Genomic DNA, 20,930 nt, shown 5'->3' with positions numbered 1-20,930 from the left:
AAAAAACGTACTTCAGCGAATTAACAAATCATTCTACGATCGACGATTCTATAATTTTCGATTAAAAAGGAAACAATTTCACCAATAGGCTATTGCCATTTCACTAAGAAAAATTTTATGCAGCATAAAGGACCATAATGAGTATTAATACTATAGTCATTGCAATGATATTTCAATGCACCATTGCACACTTTAAAAGTTGACGATCCATCATGTCTAAATCAAGAAAACAAAATTTAGGACGACCAAGGGTTGTTTTTATTTAAAAACGTATCTGCAAATTCAACATCCATAACAGTTTAACCAATCATATTCTAAGAAAATTTCCTATACACTGGATATGCGTTATAACTCATGGAGATAAGGCTCCACGTGACAGAACAATTTACAATTCTTAGCCTCAAGACAGCCTCGTCAATAGTATTTCCGTGTGGGGATTACACTTATTCACATCTAAAAGCTTTCGTCAGCCTCAGAAACAAAACTGATAGCATTCTTGGAAAATCAGACTGTTCTCTATTCAATATTCATTTTTAATATGTGTACATTTCAGCTGTCGATATTCATTTTAGAATTCCTTTGATTACTTGCTCTTATTGACGAATACGCAGCAGCTGAATAAAGCTATAACACCACATTGTCGTGAAGAGTTTGTTCGCAAAACGAGTTAAGTACCATTTTAAACAGTTTAGAAAAGTTTATCACCAGAGGGAGCAGAATGAAATATTTACAGTGATAATACTAATACCATTCACCTTTTAACAAGCATTCTATTCTCAAAGTTATACGACTGGAAAAAAATCCCATATTTTCTTATCACTTTTTCTGATTTTTGGAAGCTTTGACAGAAAGTACCTAAAATCAATAAGAAGGAAGTTAACTCGTTTTGCAATTAAACTCTTCATTTGTTGATCATCCACCTGAAATCATGATTTATGACCATACTGCAGCGAGAAGGAGTAATATCGCTGCCACATGGCAAAGAACTGCCGATGCCGATTTCTGCACACGCGACGAATCATTACCGACGCAGGGATCTGGCGTTGCTGTTGGACTGTTGCAAACGTTGTCGAGGCTGTCGTCGTAGCACGCAGCGTAGCGCACCACGTGCGGAATGTAGTTCTGCTCGTGCACTCCGTGGAAAAGGTGCGCCCACGGTCCGTTCGCGTAGATGGCGACGTCAGTTCCGCCATGTGTCTCGTAGTCTGCCGGTATGGTGGCGTCCTGTTTGAACCCATCAGCCTCTGTCGACAGAATAGTATATACAGCGATCACTACTAATGAGCTTAGGGAGCGTTTATTGTAAGGATCGATTATAATCCCCACCCTATTCTCAAATCATCATTATCATCCGTTTCGCCACCTCCCCTTTCCCTGCAAGATTCTGCTTTTTCTTCGCCCACTTTGCTTCTGTTTTCTTCAAATCCTTCATTTTCTTACTCACCACATCATTAATAAATCGTACAAAAAGGGAGAATCATCGTTTTGTGGAATTGTCTGTTAGGAATCAATTGTGAATATTCCTTTGTAGCGTCAAACAATAAGGTAAACAGGATTAACCGTGTCAAGAAACATTTCCCATTATAATGTAAGCCTGTTAATTTCAGACGGGGTCATCCAAGTCCATGAGTCATACAGCCCACGAGACATCCAGTCCATGAGCTCGACACAAGGCAAATAAGGACTATGAGTTCAACAGGAGACAAACAAGGTCCACGACTCCGACACTAGGCAAAAGAGGCCCATGAGTCCGACAGTAGGCAAACAAGGCCCACTAGTTCGACACTGAGCAAAAAGGCCAATGAGACCGACGATCAAGCCCCGTGATCGTGGACAAACAAGGTCGACGACTCCGACACTAGGCAAAAGAGGCCCATGAATCCGACATTAGGCAAAAGGCCCATGAACGAGTTCGACACTACGCAAGAAAGGCCCACGAGACTGACATTGATCGTCGGTCTCATTGGTCTTTTTGCTCAGTGCCGAACTAGTGGGCCTTGTTTGCCTACTGTCGGACTCATAGGGCCTTATTTGCCTAGTGTCGACCAAATGGGCTGTATGATGTCGAACTTGTGACGTGCACGCTTCCAGACACTATAATTTACGTCCATATTCTTCTGAGTTACGACATCACATTTGAGCTTTCTCTGGCTGGCACGAACTCCGAAATATATTGTTATTGAAATAACGGAATATCTGTTCTCCTCTAAAACGTAACCCAGAACATCGTCTGCTACTTGGCGATACTCTCGCTGTTATCTATAGCCCTTTTTACACTTGTGTTTCTTAACCCCGGACTTTCTCTGACCCAGGACTATCGTTAGTCCCGTACCAATTTTTTTTCAGCTTTTTACACTGGCCAATTAGTCCCGTACTATATCTCTTGTCCGGGGCTAAGGAGAAAACTGACCTTTTTACACTCGTATTTCTTAGCCCCGGACTTTCCAAACCACATGAATATTCATGATTACGCTGTGCACTGGACACGTACATGCACGCACCGGCAGCACTTGATTACCTCGTTTCTGATTGGTCAGTGGGGGTCGGACTTCAACTCCGTCGCTTAGCCCCGGATTATTTTTTCGTTCTGTTTACACTCACTTGCTTGGCACCGCAATTGCGGTGCTAACCCTGCTATTTTGCAGGGCCAGATAGTACCGGACTATCGGTGGGGCTAGCCCACTTTGGCAAAAACGAGTGTAAACAGAAAGTGGGCTAAGGATAGTCCCGTACCAACGGTGGGGCTAAGCCCCCCCCCCCCTTAGCCCCACCGTTGGTACGGGACTAAGCAAAAATTTACAAGTGTAAAAAGCCCTTATGATGAGTAGGTGATGCACAATGACATTAACTAAACCAAACTTTGGATTCCATGCAGGGACCACATTAAAATGTTTGGGCATTTTTACAAAAGTGCAGTTAACCAAGGGATTAAGATCCACTTTCTATTCTCACCATAGTCGGATTCCAAGTGATTTGGTCTCAGACCAGTCCTATTGTAGCTCTCCGCGAGGATAATACCGCCCGGTCCGTTGGCATAAGACAAAGTCAGGTAAGGAAGGCTGTCGGATCCATTGTTGTTGTCATCGTAACCTGAAGTGAACAAAGTTGACCAATTATTATCCACAATTATTGTCTACCTTCCTCATTTAGATTGCATACAACAGCTTTTATTGATAATAGTGATTTCAGCATGATTCACTCGTAAATGGCATTGGACTTGGAATGATGGAATAACCTCATCGGTAAACAGACAAGCTCATCATGGTGGCGTTATCAGCACGTGAAAGAAAATTGTTTTATTATTATTATTATTACTATTACTATTACATGTATTATTATTATTATTATCACCATCATTATTACCACTATTATTATTATTATTATCATTATTATTATTATTATTATTATTATTATCATTACTGTTATCATCATCATTATTATTTCTGTTAATATTATTTCGGAGATGAAATGAAGGAGGATGGTTTGTTTTCTACTCTTTACCAACAAATATTAACCAATTAAGTCTTGGAATAGTCTCGGAAGTCTTGGAATGCTCATGAAGCATCATTTAAATTCATTCCACTGCATATTGTCAGTAAGATTTTATTTCGTGTAACTGGTTAGATTCATGAAACCTGCACCAAAACAGATACATTTTGTGCAGAAAGATACACAAAGATGTCTTCTTAGATGAATTGCCAAATTGAAAAACAGTCATGAATCTAGAAATTACGAGGCTTTCGAAAAGCCGTAAAAGAAACAAAGAAATGTTATAGAACAGCTAAGGCTCAAATGAAAGCGAATTTCAAATCCTTCCCTATGAAACACAAACAATAATTATACACATGTAGTATTCATACAATATAAGTAGTATTTATACAATATAATACCCTCTTTAAATCACAGACTTGTGAATTTCGCGACTAGATGCGTTAATATACCTAAAATGGGATTTCCGCGGCTAGGGTACCCCCCTATTGTCATGACGTGTCCGTGGTCAGCCGTGACGATGACCAGGGTGTCCTCTCGACTGGTCAGCTCCAGGGCCTTTGCCACGGCCTCGTGGAATGCGATGGTGTCGACCATGGCTCCTTTGGCGATTCCCTCGTGGTGGGCGTGGTCGATTCGCCCACCTGCAATGATACATTGGGGAATCCCCAGAGAGAAAAGTCACGTTAAAGACCCTGTCCACAGCGGCCACCTGTCTAACGCAGCCAGCGCGTTGCCACCACTGTCATGGCGGTAGATTTTAAAAGCCACTCCACACATGCACGTGTACATGTCACCTTGGACCTACAACAAAATGTCTGATAACCTGTCGATAGCGGCCACTCTTGTAATCTCCCATGGATGACCGCTATAGACAGGTTTGACTGTACCTCGTCCTGATTTCTCTATTCGACTCTATGTCAATCGACAACGTCTTTGCCTGTTTGTAAGACTTGGCACGGTTGTTTGAGCAGGGTGCACTCTTTTGTAAAACCCAAAGCACTTCCCTTCTCCTACCACTATCAAGAACACGAACGGCGCCACCTTTTTAAAAGTAGGGGGGGGGGGGGAGTAGTACATATATTTGGTGCCATTTTCGGGTTTCATCAACCAGCCTTCCTCGCGCTCCCTTTTCAAGGTTTCATCGGCTGACATAAACCAAATAGCTTAACCACATTCCATTTTTGTCGAGCCCACCGGAGGTGAGGGGAGACTAAGGGATCGCCTGCGGCGTCTGTCCGTCCGTCGTCCGTCCGTCCGTCCGTCGTCCGTAAGTTTCGATTGTGGCTCATAACTTTTAATGTATATGTCCGTTTGTGACCAAACTTGGATGGTAGATGTCCCTTGGGGAGTCGAAGTTCAACACAAGGTCAAAGGTCACAGAGAGGGGTTAACGAACTTTTAGGGCCCAATGTTAGGTTTTTTCGGCGCGTTTCGATTATGGCTCATAGCTTTTGATCCATATGTCCGTTTGTGACCAAACTTGCTAGTAAAATGTCCCTTGGGGAGTTGAAGGTCATCAAAAGGTCAAAGGTCATAGGCGGGGTCAATGAACTTTCGAGAGTTAGAAAAACATGAATTTCTTCTGCCCGAATAGGCAAGACACATTTTTGCACTTGCCTTGTTTTTTTTTTCTGGTGCCACTTCCAGGGTAAAAAAAAAAAGGGGGGGGGCAAAGTGGTTACATCCTATGTAGTCCTATGCATTTTGCAACAACAAATAAAAAAGTGGGCCCCGTCGGTTGTCGGTTCTTTTCCCTTCAATTTGAGTCACAGTAATTGCAAGTTTGTTTGTAGTCCTATGTGTATTCTGTACGTATACACAGACGAAAGTGGAGTATTGTTGTATTGTATCGTGATTGTTACTTTACATAGAAAACGTAGAATTAACTTGAATTCTGGCCTGAAGTGAGTCATGTTGAAACAAAACTTACTCTCAACCATCAAGAAGAATCCGTCGCTGTCTTGTCGCAGCATTGTGATCGCCTTTTCAGTCATTTCAGCTATAGAGGGCTCCCCAGCGGTGTCGTTCAGTCGCTGGGTTTCGTACTGCATATGACTTGGCTCGAAGAGACCTAATATGTTTGAAGGTTGAACATCGTGGAAGAAGAATTTTAGTTCGCCGAAGAGAAGGAAGAGCCCAGAGTGGATCATTAAGTAGACAAAGAAGGGAAAACAGTCATGACAGATGCAAGAGGAGGATAATCAAAAAGCCGGGATGACATAAATGAATAGATTGCGTCAGATTAATTTTGTGCTACATGTAGGGCCTATAAACATTAATTTTTGTTTCAAGCTTCGGGGTGTAGCTAAATGATATCATTCAAGGCGACACACGCTTTCGTTTTTATAAATTGTTGTTCCTAAACATAATGGCAAGAATAACCAAGAACTATTCCAGACATTAAAGCTAGTACATTGCAGGGGCAGATCCAGGAATTCTGTAAAGAGGGGGCGTAATTATTATTTTTGGTGCCACTTCCGGGTTTTATTTCATTTTTTCTTTTTATTTCTTTTGTTTTTACCGATAAATAAAGAGGGGGTGTGCGCCTCCTGCGCCCCCCTCTGGATCCGCCACTGCATTGTGTGTTATACTGTTCGAAAAAAGTTCAGCAGTCAATGGTAGTCTAACGAATTTGAATACATTTCGTAGATCAACACTTTCCCTCGAAGTTTATCCTTCTCGTAATACCCTTCCCAAGCTCAATGACACATCCAACAGCGAAATGTGGGCAACATCTAAGCGGGCAGTGGATAATCAATCAACTTCTTCATAAGATTTGATTAAAAGCTTATGGATCCACTCGGTTGGCAAATGTTGGTTTAGTTTGTGCATTTGGAAGCCGGTTTCGCATTTCATTGCCAAGCGGTAATGGCCTATAAGACCTGTCGTTGATATCAAGGCACCTCGTAGTCCAAACGAGTAAGGAGGAAAGCACACAAATGGAAATGGTGAAATCTCTTGACAAACATTCCAATGCTGCACGTCAACCGACCTGGTGATTATTGCCCTTGAAACCTTTGGGGCAAAACTTTTCCGCTGTACAGTGTGAATATCATAGGTTATGTTATGTCCTGACAGGTGTACAACAATCAATAGTTACTAATTTGCTTGCTATAAATGCATATGTCATCTGCACTATCAAAAAGAAAAACATAAGTAGAAACTTAAAACAGAGGATCTGAAATTATCGGATGAAGTGTGAGGGTTGCTTTTGTACTCTACACTGATAAACACCATGCAGTCTTTCCTACATTTTACATCCAAATTGAAGTATAATGTAAAACTGGAAGGGGTGAAAAAGTACACAGGAAAAACAAAAATCGAGAATCTGTGTACTGGTCCGATACTGAATCTCACCAAGTAAATATGGTGTAGAGATGTCCACCTCATTAAATGCTGTCTGGTTCCACACATATCGCGCTGACGCTCCCTTGTCAGCCAGCCAGCGTTCAATGAGATCACGATTATCCTCGCGTCGGCCAGTTTGATTCAAGTGTCCGTACTCTGGGTCGAGAGTTGTGTTCGGCAGGAAGTTACGGCGACCCCCTCCGAGAATCACCTAGGAACGGGGAACGGTTAAACATGTACAGACAGAATGGAGTATGTGTGTTGAGGGTGTGGGATCAGGGAGGTGGTCACCTCCCTGGTGGGATTAAGTCATTCTGAATTCGCCTGTGGAACTATAATAGATAGAAGACAACTGAATGCTGGGGAAAAGAAAATGAAGGAATGTCAAAATTCAAGTGTTTTTACGAGTCAGAATAAGCAAATTAGCCTGTTGTTACGTCATTGTGTCTCCAATGACCTCCACACAAAGCGTTTTCTTTTTTCCATCATTTATCCTTGCTATCGTGTGTTAAGGTCTTAAAGTGTAACCCGGTCTTAAAGTGTAACTCGGTGCCTAGGATTCTGAAAATGTGTCTCGCATATAGAGCGCCACCTGTGGTTTTGGATAAGTTTGTAGGCCAGTTCTTTCTGTCGTCTGCTCACACACCATCCGTGGTTTTGAGTACGTTATCAGCCAGTTCTTTCCGTCTTCCGCTCGCTTGCTATAAGAATTGCACTTTGAAAGTTTCGAAAATGAATTGCAGAGTATTGTTATTGTGGTGTTTGTTCCTGTTTACATCGCTATTTGAGTGTCAGTGTCAACCACGTCCAGGCAGAAAATCAGATGATGATGGCGAAGAAAGGCTCGGCGAATGGCAAGAAGATGGACAGTCATTTGCGTGTCGAGGCAGTGGTGATGCTGGCATTCCAGCTGCAGTATTTCAAATCCAACCTACTCGGCGTTAGCATTCCAGACTCATTTTTTGTACTTGTTGTAGTAGTGTGTGATGATATAAAAAGCAATGGATTGTACATAGGACTATAATCATATCGATGAATGTTCAACTGGAGTTGTTTTCAGTTGCCAAATAACCTCTGTGACTTGGAAGTCATTCTGACTGGGACTGTAGCAAGTCTCCCAATCTTGCCATTTCTGATGTATACATGCATGTATAATATGTTAATTACATTCCAGCTATTCCACTGCCAGTTGACCTATTCAGCATTCTGGTATTCCAAGCTGTAGTATTGTATTTGTTGTAGTAGTGTGTGACGGTATCTAAATAAACTAATAATCTGTTGCATTAAGTTACCAAAGTATCCTCCATGAAAAGTTTTCTATTTAAACATTTGTTAAATATCTACTTTGGAGAGTCATTGTACAGTACCTGGGAGTGTGACAAGGTTTCAATCTTGCCATTTCTATAGTCATTTATTTCACGATTTCACGGGTATTTCAGCTTTTTATCAGCAAGTATTTGTTTATTCATATAATTCCTTTTTTTATTTGATGCATTAGTGTGCAAAAATATTGTATGTAAATGTTCACTGTTAACATTAGACACAAGCAAATTCGGAATTTGTAATAGGCTGGGTTTTTGCTCTTTTTGTTCTCAGTGTCTTAATAAATATTCGCTAAAGATATTTTCTCAGCTTTTGAGTAATCATAATGGAATCTTACACATTAGAGCCTTTGAGGGCAGATTTAGAAACATATAATATGCATTGCATTGTCGAAAGGGGCATTATCAGTGATGGCATATGACGCAATATACTGTCGATGTGTAATTCAAAAGAATATTGTGGTAATCCTCCCCTCCCAAACAATGCTCAGGAGGGGACTGAAATGGGCTCCATAACATACGTGTGTGCAATGTTTCCCTTGAACTATCAAAGTAGATTATTGCACACTGTAAAACGTACATACACATGTATTGTCACTCTGAGGTGACCAACCTTATTTATGTATGATGCACGTCATGTCAAGATACATTTTTTATTGCTCGGAAAGGATTTGGTATATACTGTGCAGTGTGCATAAGCGACTGTCAGCAGAATCACATTATATTTTGAAAGCTTACCAACTCATTTATATCAGAACTTTTATATTTGCCATGGTTTTAGAATAGAAAAATTACATTTATTTTGCATGCCTATATTTCAACATGTCATAAATAAAGAAATATTATAATTTTCTTCCCTACTTACAAGATTCCATCATTATAATATGAAGTGCGCTTATTTCTTAAGAGGCGTTATAGATGAAGAGGTAGATGACAGATGAGGAGATGACGGATTAAATAGCACTGAAAGGGGGGGGGGTGGAATGACAGGTATGTGTGCAAACCATCATACTGGCAACCTAAATTTAAGAAGTGAAAATTGCCATCTTTTCACAATTTGGTTTGGTAGCTAATCTATGTATAACTTGATATATGTGAGTGTCTCGTGTCAGTGTGTTGTTAACGCGTGATGTGCGAGTGTCTTGTATGACTTTAAGCAGCAATATGATACTTGTAGATGTTAAAACCTCTACAATAGTATTTGATATACCAAGCAACTTTTGCTTATCATAGTGACTTGTAAAATGTTTGTACACTTAATAATCACAATAGGGATGATCATTTTTGTATGCAGGATATTTTGTGGGGTGTTTTCGAGAACAATCATGTGCAATAAACCGCACATTACGTGGAGCAGATACCAATATGTAGGCCTACACGTCAGGTCCTATATGAGCAGTTCTTTTCATATCATTTATTGTTGTTTCTGTTTCGTATAATGTATCAACAAACACCTTCGAAAACATACTTATTTGTTCACCATTAATCATGGCTAATTTTGCAAATGAGAAATAAGGAAATCATCAAGAAAGAAAGCAGAGATAAAATAAAAAGAAAAGTGAAAGCATGGGGAATGAAGTTTGCATTTCCAGATAAAATTGTGGATTTTACCATACAAGCAGTAGATACCTCACCGATCAGAAAAAAAAAAGAAAGACAATAAAAATGATGAAATCACTTTCCTTCGCTGCATCAGTGGCCACCATCTGGGGTTTCAAAGTGAAAAACCACAGAGGACCTTCCTCATTTTGGGATGTAAAACAGTCAGGAATGTGCTATAGGCAAAAATTGAGCAAATAAAAGTCCACAAAAAAAAGAGTTACAAGCCAGCAAAACCGTTACATTGTTTATGTAACAATACAGTGTTAGGTGTTGAATTACTCTGGGGATGCTACCTGCCATGTAAAGTAAAAAATCTTTTCAAGAAGATGTCAAAAATATGAACATTACGCCGCCCTCCTCCTCCCCCGCCCCCATCCGACATAGCAAATAAAAAGAAATCATTCATACATTCACCTTCTAATATAGCATTGCATCAGCTCTGTTACTTCTGGTTCTGGAGAAGATTTGGGTGTATTTTGTTCAAACAGTCCCGTATGTTGAGGTCTTTGGATTTGGTGCCCCTTCAAACAAAGTGGGATTCCTTTACCCAGGGATGCTATCTCCCAAATTTAAGTTTAGTTGAGATGTATATGTCATGATTATATTTTTCAAGAAGATGCTAGAAATGTGAAAATTCCACCTCCCCCTACCATGGACACACCTGGATACCGCCATAATCTAACATGAATCTTCTAACTCAACTATACTATTTGCCTAGCTCTATCATTTGGTTCTTATTACATTGTATTGAAGAAGGTATACAAAAAAAAAATCCATAATTTCTTATGTAATTATTTGCACATTAATTTTGGTAATGCAACATATTTTCATAATAGAATTATTGTGCACATTCATTCTTTTTTTCCCTTTAAATCATGTACATGGTAATCTGATATTTTCTGAGATTTCGCTGAACGCTGAAAATGATTTTGATTCACAATTTATAGCAAAATATGTTGAAGAAAAATTAATAAATCTTACAAACAAAATAAGAAATACATTATGAAAAAAAAACGTAATTGTTCTACTTATCGTTGATTTTGCTCTTTTTTCTTCATTTTGTTCTTTTTCTTTTAATGTATCAAACCTATAGCTCATGTCTGCATTCCCCTTCCTATTATATTATGAAGTACAGGCATCTTGTCCTAATATTGTCCGTGCTCGTATGTCTCGAGATGTGGTGTGCTGCGTTGTATAGTAACTATTTTCATTCCTTAGTTCTTTGTGCAAAAAAAAAAAGAAGTTTGTTTCCTTTCTTTTCCTCTCTCCAGTTGCCCTCTAATCTATTTCTTTAGAAAGGTTATACTCTGAGGAGTACATGTCAAGCTATTGCTTTCTAGTGAACTCCTACGTTCTTCATTACGTGTTATTAATCTGTAATAGTTTGACATGAATTTTATCATTTCGTTGGTGACAAGGTAAGGTCCTTTGCCTTTAAGTAGTTTGTATTCTTTAAAGATTTCATTTATATCATGTTGAAGAACAAGTTAATTCAATTGAATTGAATTGAAATGAACGTGCTTGATGATGACAAATGTATTATTTATCATGATATACCGCTAGTGTGCAGGCACACACCCTTGTTGGTCGTAAATGAGTCTGCACCACAGGACCACTGGTACTGAGCCTCTCTCCCATGGGAGATTGGCACAACGAAATATGTGCTCGACCGCTGCATACGCATCGCTCTGACACATTTTCAGAAGCCTAGGCATCGAGTTACACTTTAAGACCGGGTTACACTTTAAGACCGTAACAATCGTGTCCTTGCTAGTATTGTGTGGCACCAACCTATATCCCTCATTTTCGTATTGTTCATTGTTTATGAAAATGCTGACTCTAAAAACTTCCACACTTTCTAATTCTATGGTCAATTTTTGTAAAACTTTTGATGTTGCGTTTGTGCCATTTTACTCTATTCAAGTATACATTTTTCATTTTTTTAAACTGTTGTCTTTGTGTCTGTGCGTGTAATTACGCTTTTATAGTTTCCAACAGCTTTAATCTCTTTCCGACGTTTACTTATTGACATTATTTGTGCACCTGATTAACAACTTTAATCTAATACTATCAATTAGTATTTAGCACTTTCAGTTAAATTAGTCACTTTGTTACAGTAACGAAAGTTCCCTAATCGTTTCCTCTGTCATGATAAAATGCCACAACTGAATATCAGTCCCGCTCGACTTTTTGCTTATCCTGTTTCAGTTTAAAAATCCAAAAAAGTTTTTTCTTCATCAAATGTATGTTGTCATCTTCCATGGGATGATGAAGGCAAACTCTCCAAATGCAATGTTATCGCTATGAACATCATTTAATTGTGACAACATTAAGAACTAGAGAAAAGCACTCGGAGAACGCATGAGATCTCCGCCAATCAGCTCATTTTTACCCATAAGCACATGCTGAACATCGCCCAATTTCCCAATGATAAAGAAGTTTACCTCATTAGCTTCTTGTATGCTGCGTGACGCCTCGAGCAAAGCATGCATGCATTTCTCCGATGGTGCGCGCATGCAAACCTCAAAAACGCGCTGCTTGAACTCTTCATTGATCCTATATTTACCAAAATAAAAAAAAAAACTTCAAAACTTCATAAAAATCAACTATCTGTTTATTGTTTTATTATCAACTTTTCCTGTAAATTTTATACAAATATATTATTCAAAACTTTTTCTGTTATTTTGCAAACAGACAAATAAACAAACAACAAACCAAACTGACAAAAACATATCTTCCTTGGTGGAGGTATAGCAATACATGTAATTGAATAGCTCTTCCTCTAAAGATGAAAAAATAATAAAAATTATGCAGGAATATGTTGTTGTTGTCGTTGTTGTTGTTGTTTTTTTTTTTTGTTTTTGTTGTTGTTGTTGTTGTTGTTGTTGTTGTTGTTTAATATCGTCATTAGGTGTAACGCGAGACATGGCTTACATTGATAAAGTTATTTTCTTCCACCAGCTGCCGAGAGATGTCAATGCATCCATCCGCTGCTTCTTCAGCGGGAATGTCGACGTCAGTTTCCCAGTTCCTCTCCGGTGAGTGAGCGTACAGGGCGCCGGGCGTTGCGTGCGTCACGCGAGCGGTGCTAATCACTCCTGTAGCTTTGCCTGCCCGGAAGAAAAATAATGTTAGCAAATGTTGTGACCACGAAGCGAAAACAGTGGGCGGTAAAACAACCTCCGCTTCCACGTGTTAGCCATTTGAGAGGAGACCCAGGTTAACAAGCTTCATCGTTAACATTCTGTTCATTCGTGTCTTTAAGCATCTTCTCACTCGTTAAATAATTAAGATAAACCACAGGACACAAATCAGGGGTTCAGTACTTTTGTCTATTGTAATCACAGAGCTCTTCCTGCATGCGAACTCTGAATGTGGGTGGTAGTGGTATGGGTATGGGGGGGGGGGGGGGGGTAACCTTTGATTCACAAAACAATTAATCAATCGGGGTTATCGGATGACATTATAAAAGGTCAATTGTGTCTCTTGTTCTTTCACACGGTGAAAATCACCCGTGAATGGTTCTTACGTGACGAACATTTACAAAACGTACTTTAGCTTGTTATGGGTACCTGAGGTGCTTATAATTAATAGCTTTTGAACTGATATTCCTTTTGTCCGTTACGGTATCCCGTGTTTTAGATGAAACGCCAACCCATGGGTAGGCCCTATGATAACTTTATCAGTTAATCAGTTAAATCAGTTAATAAAGCATTGAGAAAATGTAATGGAATTCTTCTTTTCCCATCTCAACCACAAATGGAGCTAGAGATATAATTCCCCCAAACTCTCTCATTGGTTTGTATCACACAATAAACCGAAAATCATTCTTTTGGTCGATAATGGTAATACCAACTCCAAAGCCTCCCTTTAGATATATCATATTATGTATATGATAATGATTACTATTTGCTGTTAGTGTTACAAGCAGTATAGGGTTATGAGTCTCGTAATCCTTCGGAAATTCCGGGGAATAAGCGAAATCAGGGAGAATTTTTCTAAAATGGCTGATACCCTATTCGCTGAGCGCACAAATCGTCTGGAGCTCAATGAAGAAACACGGTGAGCTGAATCGTTTAGGGGGAAAATGATTCCATGCCAATTAGTGATGCCATCATTGCAGTCTATTAAGTAATCACATCATTTTCATACTTATGGCGCTGTTTTATGAAGAGTTGAAATTGATTATAAAGTTGATTTCCACTGTAAGTTTATGGCAGCCTGTGTGGTAAGGAAATTTAAAATCGATTTTATCTTTTGATAGGACGAGGCCCTGGCGTGTTAGCAGGCCTGTGCACCACTGCAGAACTTTCGTTTTAACGTGGAGAAAAGACGGTAAAACAATTATAAAAAAACAGAGTAGGGCACAAAATACGTCGTCGAAGTTAATTTTCAGTTTAAATCTATGTATTTCTGCTAATTACCTTAAATTTGGTGCAAAGGATGTGTAAGCTAACAATGATTTTGTCTCAATGGTGCAAAGGTGATAGGAGAGAGGGTAAAAGAGGGAGAGATTATTCCGTGGTTACAACGTTTTTTAAATCTTCCTTGAATGATGCAATTACGGCGTTGTTTTCAAACATTACTCTATCTATCCCGTCTATCACCTGCACTTCAATATCCTTGATCTTGGATGTAAACTATGAATCATTAATATCATTATCGTCATTATCGTTATCATCATCACCATCATTAGGATCATCATTTTCATCACGATCATTATTTACAAATAGCTCATATACTCACATTGATTCAAACTTTTTTTGTATTTGTATGTTTTATTGATTTTCTTGATTACAAACAATACAAATTACACAATAATTATGAGCATAGATTATGGAACAAAAAATATAAATAACAATAAAACACATTGATTCTAACTTGACACCTTACCGGCTTGGTTTGCTTGTACGAGAAGCGAGTCTACGGACGCGCCCACAGTGGAAGAACAGCTAGCCCTCTCGGCCCTGTCATCCAAGCCCAAGGTCCCGGCTTTGGCCTTCACGCCACAGAAGAAGGCCGTTGCTGTTCCGGCCGAGTCCGGTACTTGCTGGTCAGTATTGTACGTCTGCGTGGAGGACAGTGACCAAGGTCATTTCATTGTTGCTCTTTTGTGCTGAGATGTAGTAATAAAAACGTCCTGGCTACAGCGTATGTATCACATATGTGATTATGATACTGTGACGGGTTTCCAGATGGTGAAAGAATCGTTGCTTTTTAACGAGCGGTTTTCTCATGTAAATGACGATGTCTTTGCTAGGCCTATCCTTCCGACATTGACGTGATGATGAGTAAATCCCAGCACCATTTGATTTATGCTTCTACTATTACTCTACTACTACTACTTATAATAATAATAATAATAATCATCATCATCATAATAATAATAATAATAATAAGATAGTTGACAGTGCTTACATATATAGCGCATGACACATAGTACATTGTTACGTCTCTATGCGCTACAAATAGGCCTATGGAAATAATACAAAAACATACAATTTCAATAACAATGATGGTGCCGAGCTCTAATACATTATGTTGTTTACACTGCGCAAAATGCATTTTCAAAGCCGACTTGAATCTACAATTGATATAGGTAATTTGTCTTAAATTCTTTGGTAAATTATTCCATAAGGTGGAGGCATTAAGCAAACATTCGTTGTCCATCAAGTCCATAATGTATTTGGATTGTGATGCACAAGGACAAATCAAACCCACTTAGAACCTCGAAATATTAATCAAATGAACTTTAAAGAATTGAGATTTTAATGAAAAATGATAATGACGTGTATTCCCATCAGGGAGGTGGCCTGTTCCTATCCATCAATATATTTTTTTTTCTCGTAAAAAACTAATATGAAATGTGAAACCAATGGAGAACTTCCTGTTACACTTTCTCTTATAATTTTATCACATTGTAAGAAAAAAAAAACTGAGTAAAATCATATAGGCCAGTAATTCATGCCGGTTAATATAGCTCCTTGAGTATACTATTCCCGTAAACAGCGCGTATCGTTATTGGAATAATGTGACGAGTAATTCCTGTTACATGCGCGTTTCTCCTCTAGCACTAATAAAGTGAAATGTACCTCGGTGATATCGATTGCTTAAAGGACAAGTTCACCTTCATAAACATAAGGATTGAGAGAATGTAGCAATATTAGTAGAACACATCATTGAAAGTTTGAGGAAAATCAGACAATCCGTTCAAAAGTTATGAATTTTTGAAGTTTTTTTGCAGTACCCGCTGGATGAGAAGACTACTGCAGTGTATGAATAACTTAGATGTCACATGCGTACAACAATATAAGGAAAATATAAAGAGAATTTCACAAAATTCCATCTTTTGAAAAAAGTACACATTTCCCTGACTCGTTACCGATAAATGTTATGGGTAATATTATTCCCCCTGCCTTTAGAAAGAGGCAAGTCAATTGCTCTTTTATTATGCGAAGAAAGTGAAAATATGTTGAATTTTCTTTTATATTTTCTTTATACTGTTGTACGCATATGACTCACAAGCTGTAGTAGTCTCCTCATCCAGCGGTTCCAACACAAAAATTTAAAAAATTCATAACTTTTGCATCGATTGTCCAATTTTCCTCAAACTTTCACTGATGTGTTCTACTAATGTTGTTGTATTTTCTCAATCCTTATGTTTATGAAGGTGAACTTGTCCTTTAAAAACAACTAATTCATTACTATCGTGTTTGCAGTCGCTTCGTGAAATTCACTGCAACACTCCCAGCAAGAAGATGCGAGATCCTGGTTTATTAACGACCTCTATATACTGCAATCCTTAACCTTGCTCTGGAACGAACACTTTTGCAAAATGACACGAAGTCTTAAATCATTTTACTTCATGCGGGTTGAATCATTGCCTGTACTGTGAGAGTAGCTTTCGTGAATGATAAACACTGAAGACACATTTTAATTGCTATAAAACAAGAGGAAATTACTATAAAACAAGAGGGGAAAAAAAAACCAAGGCCTATCACGCAACCACTCCGTAAAATTGCGCAAGTTCTACACTTCCGCAGATAAGACAGGCATTATTGTGTGATTAGTGGATCTTGTTTAGCATAGGCTAGTGGTGGAAAAAAAACTTGAAACTTATATAAAATGAATACAGTTCCGAATGTAATGTATAAGCAATGCTAACAAACGGGTTCTTTGAAAAAACGAGTTGAACATCTCTCTTGATAGAGAAAAATACAAACAGGAAACATGGAGTAATAATACGGGTACCCACATAAATGTATTCTTTGCTTTCGTGATAGAAGTTCATCCTGTTTGAGAAAGACCTACTAGTATATCGTAGGCTCCATTTCACAGAATCCTGTTTATATAGCAATCCTTGCTTCAATGGCAAGTGTCATGGCAATGACAAGAATTTATTTGGAATAAAAAAAAATGAGTGCTGCTACAAGAAGATCTTCTTCAAGCAAGAATTGCTATCCTCTAGAGCTTTATAAAATGAGACCCGTGCATATAGGTCCGTCTTCGTTCATGTATCACTGATTTTGAGAATGAGAGGCTATTTATTATTGAAATCATGAGCCCGTTGTATTGATCATATTGAATTAAATGCAGATAGGAAGATAGTTGATGTAGATAGTAAGATAGCAGGTGTAGATAGTTGTAGATAGGAAGATAGTAGATTTAGATAGTTGTAGACATAGGAAGATAGTAGATTTAGATAGTTGTACATTAATGCAGCCAAACCGCACATTTACTCTATATGACTTCTTGCATGAATGTTGCTACAATACTAGGTGTTTAATCATGACAGAATCACTATACTATGGCAGCAGACGTTCAAAGTAATATTATGAATTAGAGAACTCAAGTGCCTGTGGTGGAAACTATAGTATTTCGAAGTGTCGTTAGTTGTAGCATTTAGTGACACTGCATGAATGATATTGTGCTTTTGTTTTCACCTTTGCGTCAATATGGCCTGATGATGCTCGTATGGTACATCTATATATTACACGTATCAAATAATCAAATACACGTATATGAAATTGGCCTGACAAGATGAATGGCTCGTCACTGCTTGAGGGTGGTCAGAAAGTGGCATTCGTCTGCCAGTGTACAATATGCTGTTGCCGAAACATTCTCGATGTATGGGCTATTGGATATGCTATATATAGTGCTTGCTCGACAAAGCGATTCAGCAGTGGCCGAGTTCTATCGCTATATATGTGTTTAATATTCATCGCGATATATAGGTTGAAGACAATGTGGGCAAGTGAGGAATGGTAAGTTGGACTTATTGGAAAATGGACGGAGGAGATATGGAAACGAAAATGTACATAGAAACTATACTGAAGAAAAAGGGAGATAGGAAAACGACCATGTCAAACAGATTTATGAATAATAATTGTATATAGACATGCTGCTGTCTTGTACCCGACTTCGGATTATATGTTTAGAGTAACTAGAACGGTGTAAATAGAATGCCCGGATGTAAATGGTGATGATGATGATGATGATGATGATGATGGTGATGATGATGATGATGATGGTGGTGGTGGTGGTGGTGGTGATGATGATGATGATGATAATGTTGTTGTTCTTGTTAGAATTTATTTCCCCCGAAATATATTGTGCAGAGGTTAACTCAGATAGTCCTTCGACTATCAATGTCAAACTTATACCATATTCATGTCCTGTACAAAGGACGTACAACTTACAGATCTAATTGTTAATTGTGATTATCATAGTGGAGTTAATGGTAGAAGGGGATGTTAAGGAGAAAACAATGAATGCTGCATGAATAGGTCTCATCATAAAGGAAAGCTTAAAAGAAGAAACGGGAGTTATAATCGTAAATTACACTACGTCTCGAGGATTAGATGTGAAGAAGAAAAATGAGACAAAATAACGAGATTTATGTGAACTTCATTGTGGAAGACAAAAGAGAGATGATGAACTCAATCTCTCAAGGAAATTGAGAAACACACACACACACACACAAATAATGAAACGGGTGAATAAATCATATCCTGCTGCGATGGCAGGTAGAAAAAGAGGTTACATTTCGTTATTCCGAAAGTTTGTCATTTCGAATGTTTGTTTATCCGAAAATGAAGTGAGGTTCGTGAGGTTTGCTATAATCCAAACATTAAAAGGTTCGTTAAAACGAAAAAATGTTCGTAATTTCGAAAGGATCGATCGTTAGTACATTAATGCATCTTGTTGTCATTTTCGGATTAGCAAACCTTGGGAATAACTAATCTTATTTCATTTTCGGATTGACGAACCTTTGGAATAACGAATCCCTTTTCATTGTTCATATTATCGAACGTGTATGGAGAACGTGTGTGTTTCGGAATAACGAATCTTCGGAATAACTAACATCATCCGAAAAATGGAGAGCTCCGCAAGTCAAACGTTGAATGACCTGGGGGTGTTTCATTAAGCTGTTAAAAAAGTTACGAACAAATACGCCGAGCGACTGGTGATCAGTCTGTCGTTCGTAACTTTAAGAACAGCTTTATGAAACACCCCCTGGTCTCCCTTTTAATATAATGATAATATAATAAGGTCTTATTTACCCAGGGTAGCCTCTTCAGCGTTATCACTGCTCTACCAGAGGGCCCTGCTATTATTATTACCCTAGCGTTGCCAGGTACCCATTTAAGGACGAAAGAAAGGTGTACTGACTTTCAATCGCAGATGCAGAAAGATTGCATTCTGACTAACGGGAAGATGTGATACCAGTCTCACCTTTGACAAAGCAACGTAAGGGAACTGATCCCAGGAAAGGATCGTCTCTTCCCCGGGGTTACCCTCCTGCTGACCCTTATAGATGCGGGCGGCTGTTGTGGTAGTGACGTCCATCCCGTCGCCCAAGAAGAAGACCACGTTCTTCGCCACGCCCTCGTTGGCACGGAGACGGAGTGCATCCCTCAAGGTTGCCTGAGCTTGATTATTCCAGAAGGCAGCATCTACATAGGAATATCCAACCAAATTTCACCATTGTCAAATTGAAGTCCCTGGTTCATTATGTTGGAGTGTACAGTTGATGTCACTCAATGATAAAAGATTGTATAGATAAGAATATCGACGGCTTAAAAGCAACTTCTTGTCTCGCACACAAACACACACACACACACACACACACACACACACACACACACACACACACACACACAAATAAACTGCAAGCTGAAATACCCTGTACTCAGGCATATTGGTCAATCGATTAATTCGATCGTCTCTTTAACTCTTATATATTTACCCATCCATCTATCATTTATTTGTCCTTTCAAGCTTGTTATAGTAAAATGTGATGTTTTCTTCATTTCTCATCACAATACCCAACTGTCTCGCAGGGCATAATGTTGTCCAGAGTGCATTAAGGCATACAAAATTGGAGACAGAACATGAATTGTTATGCGATCAAAGTCCATACCTCCCTAGTCCTCTAGTGAAGTATTACCACAGCAATCATTCTAAAATATCGCCATCAACTCAACTACAGGCAGTGTACTCCGAGAGGAGATCGTCTATGGGATCAAGGGACCACGGGCCTCGAAGAGTCGCCTGGCTACTGGAAGTACACTTCACGTCAAGCACTAAATCAATTCCTCTTCGAAAGCTGAACTTGACCTTTTTTGAACCATAAGTGTACTAGTTAAATCTCGTTTGTTTGTCCTCATCGACGCGCTTTGTACCGCCACTAAGTACAATCGTCCGGATCATTCATGTCAGCCCCACGCCCCCTCAAAACAACAACAACAAAAAATGATAACACGATATCGTAGAAATTCCGACTTTAAAGGGATGGTACAGTATTGGTGGAGATGAGAATTGGGCTTTTAACTTTTTGCGAAATACCAAGTAAACACTTTCGAAATAGTACAGAGCATATCATTTTGAGAGGAATTCAAAGTTAATGTCACGAAAATCTGATTTGGAATGATTGAAACATCTAAAAAACAAAGTAAAACAAAGCGATCGTAATAAAAGATGGATCCCACACTCTATTAGAATCACTCTGTTTTGGATATCTCAGCCATTTCAAAACCAATTTTCATCAAATAAACGGGGAATTCCTCATGAAATTACATGCTCTTTCATATTTCATGAGAGGTTTCTCATTATCTCAACAAAAAATGTTAGAAACCTGAAATAAGGTCTCAACCAAAACTACAT

General features: G+C 38.8%; 1 protein-coding gene across 1 annotated transcript; it reads right to left on the bottom strand.

Moving 5' to 3' along the window:
* Nucleotides 1-781: 781 nt before the first annotated feature.
* LOC139727396 (alkaline phosphatase-like) lies at nt 782-20,481 on the bottom strand. Its single transcript, XM_071638351.1, has 9 exons — nt 20,463-20,481; nt 19,500-19,720; nt 14,658-14,832; nt 12,699-12,874; nt 6,850-7,051; nt 5,423-5,563; nt 3,942-4,133; nt 2,953-3,090; nt 782-1,244 (listed from the first exon to the last, which is right to left on the bottom strand). The coding sequence occupies exons 1-9, from the start codon at nt 20,479-20,481 to the stop codon at nt 934-936; spliced, it is 1,575 nt and encodes a 524-aa protein (XP_071494452.1). The 3' UTR covers nt 782-933.
* Nucleotides 20,482-20,930: the final 449 nt, after the last annotated feature.

Source organism: Diadema antillarum, unplaced genomic scaffold (genome assembly GCF_040938485.1).
Source record: "Diadema antillarum isolate AM-2024a unplaced genomic scaffold, OU_Dant_1.0 seq00000130_RagTag, whole genome shotgun sequence".
NCBI classification, from domain to species: Eukaryota; Metazoa; Echinodermata; class Echinoidea; order Diadematoida; family Diadematidae; genus Diadema; species Diadema antillarum.
The sequence above is the reverse complement of the archived record's forward strand: the minus strand, read 5'-3'. Positions and strand labels throughout refer to the sequence as shown.